We start from the raw sequence: 12,938 nt of genomic DNA, 5'->3' as shown, positions 1-12,938 counted from the left end.
ATGCTATAGGCTCCCATTCTGAAAAATTTAAAGGATTTGAATCTACAAAAAACCATTCATTGTTAGAAATAATCAGATTAGGTCAAGAAGATTTTTTTGCATGTCATAGTATTCCATCAATAGATATCTCCACTTGAAAATTAGAGATCATGAAGTTAAGGGAATAAGCCAGCTAAGGAAGGTGAAGATAATAAATCCAAATATTGACAGGGTTGTGCTAATGAAGCAGAGCCTTGTCTTGTATCTTTTCTCAAATGCACGAGCTAAATCCCTCCATTAATATTGGCTATTGTAGAGCTTGCTAGTGTTAAATACCCCTGAGAATCTTAGGCTAGTAAAGGAATTTAGAGGACCTACTCGCAAGAAGCATATGTTAAGTCGTATGTACTAAGTGATGTTGCATCACTTGGGACCTCTTCTTACAAGTTGTACAATGGACTTGTGATATAAGTAAATAAATAAATAGCTAAATAAATAAAAATATATATATACCTTTGTAAGACTAGAATATGTCCAATCATACAAATTTAGATTTTTTGTTGCTCTAAAGACAAAAAATCTACACAGAAAATAAAAGAGAAAATAGAAGAGAAGAAAAAAGAGGTAAACAAAAACTTTTATGAAAAACAAAAGAAAGACATACTTAGCAAGCAAAGCAACACTTATGTCGTCATTAGTGCCCAAGCATAAGCAACCATGTTGGGTTTCTAAAGACCCATAGAGTCTCTTGGGAAAACCCAATGCTTACTAAAATAAGTCAAATATACAAAAGAGAGAGAAAACAAGAAACAAAGAAGAAAGGAAGAAGGCGACTAGGCAAAAATAAACAAGCAAGTCAAGAAACAAAATCTTCCAAAAAATAGGAATAAAATCTCCCTCTCTCTCTCTTATTTAAAACAAAAAAATCTAAAAGGACCCTTTACACTTATGTATCGCTTTCTACAAAGAGGTAAAATTGCATTCCTAACTTAGAAAGCACAAGCAAACTCAATCAAACTCATTTGTATTCATTTGTATTACTTTTCTAGGTTAAGATTAATTTTATATGAGATGATGCCTTTGTAGCAAGTCAAAAATAACTAAAGTTATGCACACAAATTTCAATAAACAACTTTGGAAGGCAATAGAGATTCTCATAGAAAGAAGTGCAAGAAAGAAAGAAAACATATATGTATTTCATGATTAAGATACAAAATACTCACAGACATTCCATAAGATGATGTTTACAACTATACACATGTACATGTTAAATAGAAAATCTAGATATCTAATATCTTAGTAGTAATGTCCTTGCCTCTTCTAGACCTAAGCACTATTTTCATGTCTTTTCTATCGATGCTTACTCGCTTTTAGTGGATGCTAAGCATCATCCAAGAGATCTATTAGGTAGGCATCTACAACTGTCTGTAATGCTAGCATGCTAGTTGTTATCTCCAAGGGTATTCCACTCCTTCTTGTATAAAAAAGTGAGTTGTTTGGTTCAAATTGAACTCTACATGATTTCGTGTACCAACCTAGAAAAATGATCTCGTATACCAATCTAGAAAATTTGAACTTTGCATGATCTCATGTACCAACCTAGAAAATTTGGCCTTCAGGATGAGGAGATCCATAGGCTTTTGGTACTTGTGGATCTCCCTAACAACCATATTGCCCAGCTGAAGCTTCCTCCTTATTGAAACTAGATAACTTGGTGGGCCATAGGTGGAGGGAAATTCTACCGAGGTTGATTCATTGGTTTCTATGACATGCTACTTGTGGGACTCTCTCCTCTACATGCCTTTGTCCTTGTTCTCATTCCATTTGCCCAAGAAGCTACTCTTGATATCTTTGTCACTCTGGAGCATAGGCTCTCTCATCAACCGCCTCCTATGTATTAGACTCTACAGCAGGATCTTCCTTAAAAGGTATCTTCTGACGCCTCTATGATGTTGAGAAGGGTCTTCATTTGAGTGAGTCTACTTGCTTGAATACTCATTTGTGCTTCATTGTTGGTTGTCCTCTGCTTCGTGCATGCCATCACAAGTAACAAGTGGAGAGGAGGGAGAGAACTCTTGAAGGATATGTGTGCAGAGAGAAGATGAGATTTGAAAGATGAGCTCATGGAGTCTGGGGATGTGAGGGATGTAGAGAACCTAAAATGCGAACACAATGCAAATGAATCTTATTATCTTTATGCACTAGGGTTCGTTTGACTATATCCATGCATGGCCTTTCCTGTGATGAGTTGCATGCCATCTTGCATGATCTTGTGTTCCTTGTGAGGAAATATAGATTCGAGCCTTCTTTGCTCTATGTTTATCTCTCACACAACTTGAGACACCAAGGATTCTTTGTACGCTAAAGTTGTAGCAGCCCTTATTTCGATTCACTAATAGCACCTTTGAACTAACTCTACCGTTGGATTACTTTTAGTGCTACTGCCTTCATGTTGAGTGGCTTGATTATCTGCACATTATGCTTGCCAATGAGATCTCTCCATGCCTTGAGTTGACTAGATTCTAAAGCTTCCATAGCACCATGCCGTGTATGCATAGTGCATAAGCATTTAAAATGTGCTAGCGATGTACAAACTAGATTTGAATGTATGAAATCTCACAAGAGCAAGAAATAGTGAAAAGGCCACATATAAGAAATTATCATGTATTATATGTAGTGGTTCTTTCCCCATGCAATCTCCATTTTTATGGAAATTGAGTCATAGCACCCACAAACATCCTCCTCCTGAAATCTTTTCTTTTGCAATAGAGATACAGGAGTATCAAGTGTTAACCACACTCAAGCCTTTTCTAATGTTTTTTTACCTTTTTACCCAATTGTGAAACTTTCTACATACATCAAACTAATTGGCATGCTTAAGTCTATCATTTTTAGACCACCAAAACTTGATTTGCATGGAACATCACATGATTTCCCTAAATTTTTCCTAGCTTTTTTTATCTTTCATTGGCCAAAGTGCAATCCCATATTTGAAAGCACTTTCTCAATTCTTTCAATCATCTTTTGACTCTTTTCTTTTGGCTTCAACTTATATGCATAATTGATATACAAATAAACAGCTTATCAATTATCCTTAGGATAGCATGAAGCACACAAGTGTGTACCCTCTCTAAGGGAATAGCCAAATGACTTATCCTTTGCAATAATGTCCTAATCTAGTTGCTTGGTTTGTGGAGTTTACTATCCCATGCTTTGTTTTAAATTGCATTCTTAACTTTTCCTTGAAGGTTGTGCGACCTGTACAAGAAATGTGTGAAAAGAGTGGGAGAGAAGGAAGGAGTCTCACTTGCAACTTTCTCACATACACAATGGGGGAATATACACAAAGGTGAAGGCTGAAAATAGTTTTCCTCTTCTTAGTTGTGAAAACCAAAAGCACTCTCTTAGTACAAAAGAATAGGTGAACCCTATATGTGGGTCTCAAACCAAACTCAGCTAACTAAGGTGGCATACTAACTGAGCCACTAACTAAAGTACATAAAGATAGCTGTCATCCAGCTATTATTCATGGGCGGTGTACCAACCGCATCTGCAGCTAACAAGTTGGTAACATAAATGCACAATGGTCACCCTGGCATATCATGAGTGGAGCTCAACATCTCAACACTCCCCCTCGAGCTCAATCCCGATTCCTGCATACCAAGCATGTCTCGGAACTTGCGCAGCTTCTCTGCGCCCAATGCCTTCGTGAATATGTCAACTACTTGATCCTCTCTGCTGACATAAACTAGATTAATAAAACCTACTAGAACCTTCTCCTGCACATAGTGATAATGCACCTCAATGTGCTTTGTTCTAGCATGATAGACTGGGTTATTTGCCAAGTGTATACTGCTCATGTTGTCATAATAAATGACAACTGACCCATCTGATGCATATCATAAAGTAGCTTATGCAACTAAGTTGCCTCACATGCAGCCATTACTGCACCCCTGTACTCAGCCCCTGTGCTCAACTCCAAAGAAACTGAAATAGGCTTACAGCCTATCATCCCATATTTGGACATCATGTCCAATCCATACTGCCTCTGCAAGAGCCATATCCCACTTGTGGATCTAATCACCTCAATGCCCAAGAAGTAATGCAGCTCACCCAAATCCTTCATCTCAAACTTCTGCTTCAATAGCATTTTCACATGAAGGATATCTTCATCACTATCACATGTGATGATCAAATCATCAACATAAATGACAAGTAGCATAATGCCTTTCTCTGTTTTTCTCACATAAAGTGAGAAATCTGCCTTGGAAATCTGAAAGCCAATAGTGACAAGATACTATCCTATCTTGTCACACCATGCTCTGGGTGCTTGCTTCAAGCCATACAAAGCTTTCTTCAACCTGCAAACAAACTCAGGATGAACAGCATGAACATAACTTGCTGGCTGCTCCATATAGACCTCTTCTTGCAAATCACCATGCAAGAAAGAATTCTTTACATCCATGTGATATAAAGACCATCCCTTTGATGTAGCCATTGCAATGACTGCTCTTACAGTTGCCATCCTTGCAACCGAATTGAATGTTTCTTCATAATCAATGCCATATGTCTGTGCATACCCCTTGACAACTAATCTTGCCTTGTATTTGTTCACAGAACCATTTGCATTGTGCTTCACCTTATAAACCCACTTGCAGCCAACTGTAGTCATCAATAAAAGTGACAAAATAATCACAGCCTCCAATAGATGCAGCTTTAGTAGTCCACACATCAGAGTGGATTAATTTCAATGGCCTCTTACTCTCTTGAACATGTCTAGGAAATGGTTTCCTTGCTTGTTTCCAAATTGACAGGCTTCACATACCTTATGCATTTCTGCAACCTTGAACTAAGGCAATCCTGCAATAATATTTTGGGCTTACATTAATTTAAGTCGCTGTACATTAACATGACCAATGCATTTATGCCAAATATCAATATCTGCAACTACACTGGTCCCATGTGCAAACATTGTTGCACTCAATTCAGGCATGTCCACATCCAACTTAAACATTCTGACCTACAAGCCCTGCTCAACCATTTGACCAATAGAAACTAGGTTCTTGGTGATATTCGGGACATGAAATACATTAGACAGGTATTTCTTTTTTCCATCCTGTATAAACAAAGGAATTTTACCAATCTGCATAATAGGATGTGCTGTATCATCACCAGACTCCACAAATCCGGGTCTTTCCATTTTCCTTGCATCCTGCATCCATTCTACATGACATATCATGTGGTTTGATGCACCTGAGTCAACATACCACACATTATTGCTTTTCTTCTGCACTTGTTCCGGAATTGGTCATGTGCTGCACCATAAACAGATGCTCATTTCTATCATCACCCTGTCTACTAGAGGATGCATAATTGCCTTGCTGCAATTTTCCAGTCATGATGTCATTTTGCTTTTTATAGTAGTCTTTAACCATATGACCCATTTTACCACAGTAGTAGCATTCAACATTGTTGTTTGCATTTTGGCCTCTCTACCATCCACCATGACCTCTTTGGCCCCCCTGCCTCTAAAGTTACAATGTCCTCCTCCATAGCACTGGTTTTCTTGAATTTGCTGCATATTCTGATTTCTGCCATGGCCTCCAAATCGGCCTGCTCTACCTCTGCCTCTACCTCTTCTAGCATTTGAGTAGAAGATAGCTTCTTTTGAAGTTCCTCTTGAAGAAGATGCACCACCATTTCTCTCCTCTTCAGAAATCAGAAGAGCAATCAACTCCTCAAAATTAGGAAAATTCTCATGGATGGCAATGGATGTCTGGAATTGTGCATAATCCTTTCCTAGACCATTCAAGGTCACATAAACTAAATCATCATCTTCCACTAGCGACCCAATAGAAGCAAGTGCATCTGCAATCTTCTTCACCTTCACGTGGTAGTCATTGATGCTCATATTTTCTCTCTGCACATTATGCAACTCCTGCTTGAGCTACATTTTCCTGGCTTGCGTATTTGTGCTATACATTTTTGTCAAAGTATCCCATGCCTCCTTCGATGTGCTTGCATCCTGAATATGCACAATCATAGAATCTGAAATACTGATAGACAATCAGTACATAACTTTTCTAGCTCTCTCATGCTAGCCTTTAAATGCCTACAACTCCTGTTGATTGGGAACATTAGGAATAACTAGTTCTTGTTCAGCTCTAGTATTGAACTCCCAATAGCCTTTTTCCTAAAGGAAATTCATCATTCTAAACTTTCATGCTTGGAAGTTGTTCTTGTCAAGCTTTTCAGTGACAATCTGTGAAAGAGCATCAGACGCCATTATAGAACATTGCAAAATATTCAATCACTGCAAAAAACACAACTTCTGCCTCACAAGGGCAAATCTGCAAAACTGACGAGAGTGGTATTTGACCACACAATCACTTCCTAGTGAGGATTATGCATCAATAGGCAATAAGAATGATTCTGTCACTCCCAATATTTTTGCGCACAGGCATACGATGTAATTTCTGCAACTTTTCACCGACCTGCAGAACAGTGGTCGCATAGCAAAAACATGGCACTTTCCAGAGTGCATGCGGCAAACTTCCGCCACCAAAACGGACCCCAAAATGGCCTCGAATCAAAAAAATAATTTCACTGAGGGGCACTCTCGTGTAACTACGCGGGAACCAGCTAACTCTACTTGTAAGCCCCCCATATGAGGAGAAGGCATTTGAGTAGCTCGGTTATCCAGTAGGTCCTGGTTTGTTGGACACCATATGGGGGCCATGTGTGGCCTGATGGCTGGATGGCTTCAAATAGAGTTGGCACACTGCCAACTAGGCTGCATGCAAGTGCAGGAAGACATCCCATGACTGATCGCACTGAGGGTAGATGGAGCATTTCTCGGGGCAGTCCACTCTTGGATTGCGAGGCCCGTTTGGAGCCCCAGATGATCCCGGATGTGGCTCTAGGCAGAACGAAAACCATAGGTTAGTTGCTCTACTTTGCACCATGGTTCTATCATGTGGTCGGTGGTCTATTTCGAGACCAACCTCCGATCAGCCGTTTTGGGCTGACTAGGTCAGTCACCCAATTAGGTCTAATCGACTATGACTGGTGGCTATATAAGAGCAAGCCTGTGAAGCCCATCATCATCACTAGCTACAACAACTCTGATTCCTTAGCTTCGAGCCTCCATCCTCTACTGTTTCCAGCATGCCATCAAAGCTTCTCTCACAGGAGCGCACGGTTAGGAGGTAGCACCATCTATTGTATCAGTTTTATAGTAATCAAAATTTTGATTCTCCATACTATCTGCTTTTTTCTCTTGCAAATAAGATCCTATTATCTGTTGAGCATAGACGTTGTATAGTTTCTTACAATACTGCCCTCTCGCCACACCACAAAGAGCGTCCCAATCTGAGACAGTGCACTCTTGCACTTTCCAGCTGTGCTACCTGTAGAGATTTGCTCCCAAACTCGAAAAAAAAGGAAAGCAACATTGATCCTCTTACTAGAACACCGCAAACTTGGTTTGCTTTCTTGAGCTCCTTACCACGAATCGAGCTCTGATACCATGTGAAGAGAATGGGAGAGAAGGAAGGAGTCTCACTTACAGCTTTCTCACATACACAATGGGGGAATATACACAAAGGTGGAGGCTGAAAATAGTTTTCCTCTTCTTAGTTGTGAAAGCAAAAAGAACTCTAAGTATAAAAGAATAGGTGAACCCTATATGTGGGTCTCAAACCAAACTCAGCTAACTAAGGTGGCATACTAATTGAGCCACTAACTAGAGTGCATAAAGATAGATGTCATCTAGCTATTATTCATGGGCGGTGTACCAACCGCATTTGTAGCTAACAAGTCGGTGACATAAATGCACAACAGTCACCCTGGCATATCACGAGTGGAGCTCAATATCTCAAAATTTTGATTCTCCATACTATCTGCTTTTTTCTCTTGCAAATAAGATCCTGTTATCTGTTGAGCATAGACGTTGTATAGTTTTCTTACAATACCGCCCTCTCGCCACACCGCAAAGGGCGTCCCAATCTGAGACAGTGCACTCTTGCACTTTCCAGCTGTGCTACCAGTAGAGATTTGCTCCCAAACTCGAAAAAAAAGGAAAGCAACATTGATCCTCTTACTAGAACACCGCAAACTTGGTTTGCTTTCTTGAGCTCCTTACCACGAATCGAGCTCTGATACCATGTGAAGAGAATGGGAGAGAAGGAAGGAGTCTCACTTACAGCTTTCTCACATACACAATGGGGGAATATACACAAAGGTAGAGGCTGAAAATAGTTTTCCTCTTCTTAGTTGTGAAAGCAAAAAGAACTCTAAGTATAAAAGAATAGGTGAACCCTATATGTGGGTCTCAAACCAAACTCAGCTAACTAAGGTGGCATACTAACTGAGCCACTAACTAGAGTGCATAAAGATAGATGTCATCCAACTATTATTCATGGGCGGTGTACCAACCGCATTTGTAGCTAACAAGTCGGTGACATAAATGCACAACAGTCACCCTGGCATATCACGAGTGGAGCTCAATATCTCAACACAATGTGCCTATTTAGAGTCAATGATAGAGGGAGATGAAGGTTAGAATGCATCCTCCATTAAGCCAGGGTGCAACAATCTTCTAAAGGGAGATGTCAAACTATATATTTGCTACCTTGGACAACAAGGGTCCAAAAGTGAGTGGGGCTCATTTTCAGATATTGGACTTAGGGACTATGAAAGCCCTAGGTGCATCCCCATCGAGCTATTTTCAAACCTCTATGTGCAAGCTCGGCCTAGATATTTGGGCATTGACTTTAATTTTGATTTCTTTTGGGTAAATCTAGATAGAAAAGTGGTGCACACATCAAAGCAATTATACAATCTCCTCTTAGGCCAAGTTCCATACCATTTTTATAGCTATGTGTAGGGCTCATCAATAAGATCAAGCCATATAGATCTCAACCTTAGTGGCCCATAGGAGCTTAAATCTAGTTTGATTCTTCCCTATTTTCAACATATGTGTACAATTCTTTTGTATGTTTTTAAATTTGTGTGCTTGTGTGCATTTTCTTTTTTATTATTGTTTTCAAATTCTACTTTTTTGTTTTTCCTATTTTTATGTGCATGAATCCATCTCTCCCATGCTGGGCATCGCTCATAATGCTATCACTCTATTAGGATAAAACTTTGTTTTTAGGTTTGAGCTAGTGTCTCTTGCTCTATCTAGCTTATTTCTATTTTGGAGCTGATCTAGACTAAATTCAAATTTTTTACTACTTTGGGATTTTAGGAAAGTTGAGATTCCCTCACTATTTGTTCATGGAGTACCCAAACGTCTTAACTACTTTTAACTATTGTTGTTTGGCTTCATTGTGAACCTGTTTAGAGTAGTTACCTCTCTACTCTTAGACCATTTTTGAGTTGCCTCCTCAGCTCAAATTCTAGCCATCATCAACTCTAGAATTTAGTAGGCATTTGGAGCCGATCTTAAAGATCTAGACTTGCTTTTGCTATCCTATGGCATTTGCACACGATTTCTCGAGAAACGTCAGTGCACAATGCAAATGTTGCCCCATCTCACAAAGTTTTGCCCGGATTTTTCTCGAATCCATCTAGATTTTTCTTCCAAGATTTACTCAAAAAGATGTCTAGATTTGTCTTTTGGATTATCTTGCATTATTATGTATCCATCTTGCACCTGGATCAATCCTACTCCATGGTTAACCTGATTCCCTAGATCTAGTTTGCTTCTTAGATCTATCTTGCTTTCCAATTTCATTCGGCTCCTTGGATTTGTCTTAATCCTCGGTTCCATTTGGCTCCCTAGGTCTAGCTCCTTGGATCTACTTTCTACTCCTTGGATGGTCTTGTACTTACATTTTGCACATGTTCTTGATCCTAACTTCCTTTGATTTTCTATAGATTTGTAGCTTGGATTTTTCCAAATTTTGAGTAGGTTCTCACCCAAAAAGAGCTCCAAGTACAAGTAGTCACCGTAGTTGTTGATAGAATTTTACTCTCCTTTCCCCGTTTTGTTGGCCCTCATACCAGGGGGATAGTTGTTTGTAGGCATATGCACTTTGTGCCTATTTAGCCAACCATTGGCTTGTCGGGATAGTGCATTTTATTGGTGCAAAAATCATACACAGTAAGTGAATTTCGTGGAAATTTTGTGCAATGATGGCTCACAATCATAGATTATTTGGTGCAACTTTGTCTCAAGAATACAAGCTTGATGACACATGTTACTTCTTATGGAGTTTCATGGTTAAAAATCTATTGGTTGGCTAAAAGTTTGTGGGGACTTGTAAATGGGGAGCAAGCCCATCCCACAGATGCTACTCCCAATTCACTAGCCACACTAGGTAGAAACTAGGCTATTGTAATGGCTAGACCTACACCTACAGACAACAACTGCAGCTACTACTATAGCTGGATAGAGAAGATGGGATGCCAAGCTCTAGCCTTGATTTCTTTGTTAATCAAGAGGTCATTATTACTCTCACTAGGTTTTACAAGACTTCTTTACATATTTTGCAAACACTATATCAAGCTAAGAATGAGGCAAGGGTACCATTTCTCAAGAAAGAGCTTGAGAACCTGAATATGCATGAGGGAGATAATATGTCAATGAATTTGACTCAGATAGAGGATCCTAGAGAGCAACTCCTTGATATTTATGAGATCATTTTAGAAAAAGATGGTCTCTAGGACATTACAATCATTGGAAGAGTCCTACTTGAGCTTCCACACTTCTCTCACACTATCTTTGAGAGGTAATGCTCAGCCTCTATAGTTTGAGGAGCTAAAGCAATCTTAAAGGTGGTGCACTGATTAAAGCTACTTCTAATAAACACAACTAATCAAATCGGCTTGTTTTCCCGCCAAAGTGTCTCGTGTGTGTGTGTGTGTGTGTGTGTGTTTTTGTGTGTGAGAGACAGAGAGAGAAACAGAAAGAGAGATTGAATTGAGAGAGAGAGAGAGAGAGAGAGAGAGAGAAACAGAAAGAGAGATTGAATTGAAGCAGAGACAGAGGTTGAGGGACAGATTCTTTGGTGGCGGAGGGAGATTTATTTGATCGTGATATATAGCTTGTGAATTTTGGGTCTTTGGGTTCTTTGGCGGCGATGCAGATCCAGGTGAAGTGTGGTTGCGGGGCTGCTGCTTGCTCAGATTGGGCGTTGTTGGAGATGCAGGGCTCCCTCGAGATTCAGCCCTTTGCGGGGCATTTGCCCCGTGAAAATTTGGCCATCGGTTCTCTCTGTCGTGCTCAAGAGGTACGCTACGCTACCCCCAGAGATGTAATTCCGCCTTCAGTTTCAAAATTTCTTCTGTTAAGTTACGTCGTAACTCGATCAAACCTTGTTATTCAGCGTGTAGTTAGCTTCATGGGACAGTAAATACTAGTCATTTACGCTCCGGCAATGGATTTGTTTGAAAGAACCGTTGTCATTTACTTGACCTTCAAACTAGGTGGTAATGGCAATCTATTCTTCAGGCTGTGAATAAGAAGCTTGCTCCGAACTTGATTTATCAAATGGCCTCACATATGGAGTGTATTATGTTGGTTTTGGTTTCATGTGCGAAGGATAAATTCTATCTCACTGTGGGTTACCACGAGCTCGAGGGCAACAAGGTGGCCTTGAAGAAACCCCTCCTTGTACTCAAAAAATTTAGAACGGCTGATCCTATGGATGTTGAATCCTCAAGTGGAACACCTCAAACTCAGTACGCCAAAAAAGCTCCAGGGGCCAGTTTCGAAGTTATTGGGATTATCAGGCACAAGATTCTGTTCAAAAACAGGCCAAAAGCACTGATTTCCAGTTACAGACCTTGCCTATTCTCTTAGCGCGAATAAATCAGACTTGGTAGCCTAAGTATTTTCTGTTGTTTCTTAGTTTTCTAGTGAGCGCTGGTGATCTCATATTGTAAACTGGTTTTTGCAGAGCCAGAGGTGAGGGTCAAGAAGCCAGGCCTTACGATAGCATGAAGGTATATCATTTTCTGACAGTGAACGGTGCTGATGAACTTTATTTTGGTGGAATCACATGGTTGCCCTTGCTACAGAAGGCATTTACCAAGCTTAAAACCTCATTTGTCACACTTGAATATGCTCTCAATACATCAAAATTCTAATAGTGGCTACTAGGTAAAGTTTATCCAATATCAGGAGTGGGAGGGCAACCTCGGCACAAACGTTTGAGGACAAATTGAGGGGGAAAATTGGCCTTTGGCTTTTGGCTTTTAGAAAGGTGAGCCTTCATAATTCACATCTTCACAAGGCAACACCTGCGTTATGAAGCAATTACGCCTTTTTACTTACTGAATAATCGTTATACAGTCTCATAGGATCTAACAATCGTTATACAGTCTCAGAGTGTAAATTAGTAATCCCTAGGTTCGTATGTGTGGGAAGACCAACCATGTATAATATGTTGGTTTTCTAACGTTACAATACATTTGTATCTCTCGTGTGTGGTTGTCTGCCTACGAGGGTGCTGCATGCTCTTGTTTCTCACATGGTATCAGAGATTTATGATTAGCGGTTCTTGAATCTGTGAAGAACCGATCTTGAGGTACAGGGGCCATAGTTTTTGTTGGATATAAAAGAGGTTGCTTCCTATGAGAGAATTATTGTTGTTGTTGTTGTTGCATTCAGACTGGACGGTTCCTCTTTTTTGGTATAATGAATAGAGAGACAATATATATGGAAGTGTTTTGCTCATGATGGTTTGTACAATTAAGTGGTGGAATGGAAGCATTTGCATCAATTATCCATTGCACTCGCTTCCTTTGTTAATCGGATGTTGCTCTTTGATATAATGCAATTGAGTAGAACGACCACTAATCTACAAAAAGAGTCTTGCTTGAGGCTCGACCGTATTGAGCTGTTGGAGCATGAATGAGCCCCCATGAATAGTCAAGAAAATACAACCCAATGACCCCCAAGAGGACACGAGAAGGAGTAGGTAAAGGGAGGAAGGAGGCCCCTCCCCTCA

General features: G+C 39.9%; 1 protein-coding gene across 1 annotated transcript; it reads left to right on the top strand.

Annotated features, from left to right (window-relative positions):
* Positions 1-10,843: 10,843 nt before the first annotated feature.
* Positions 10,844-12,543, top strand: LOC147895935 (chromosome transmission fidelity-like protein). Its single transcript, XM_087383024.1, has 3 exons — positions 10,844-11,216; positions 11,528-11,762; positions 11,886-12,543. Exons 1-3 carry the CDS (start codon positions 11,067-11,069, stop codon positions 11,927-11,929), a joined length of 429 nt encoding a protein of 142 aa, XP_087239150.1. The 5' UTR covers positions 10,844-11,066; the 3' UTR covers positions 11,930-12,543.
* Positions 12,544-12,938: the final 395 nt, after the last annotated feature.

This window comes from Dipteris shenzhenensis, chromosome 12, assembly GCF_047967505.1.
Source record: "Dipteris shenzhenensis isolate YYH24624 ecotype China chromosome 12, Dip_SZ_1.0, whole genome shotgun sequence".
In the NCBI taxonomy this organism is placed as follows: domain Eukaryota; kingdom Viridiplantae; phylum Streptophyta; class Polypodiopsida; order Gleicheniales; family Dipteridaceae; genus Dipteris; species Dipteris shenzhenensis.
This window is presented reverse-complemented; position numbering and strand designations above follow the sequence as displayed.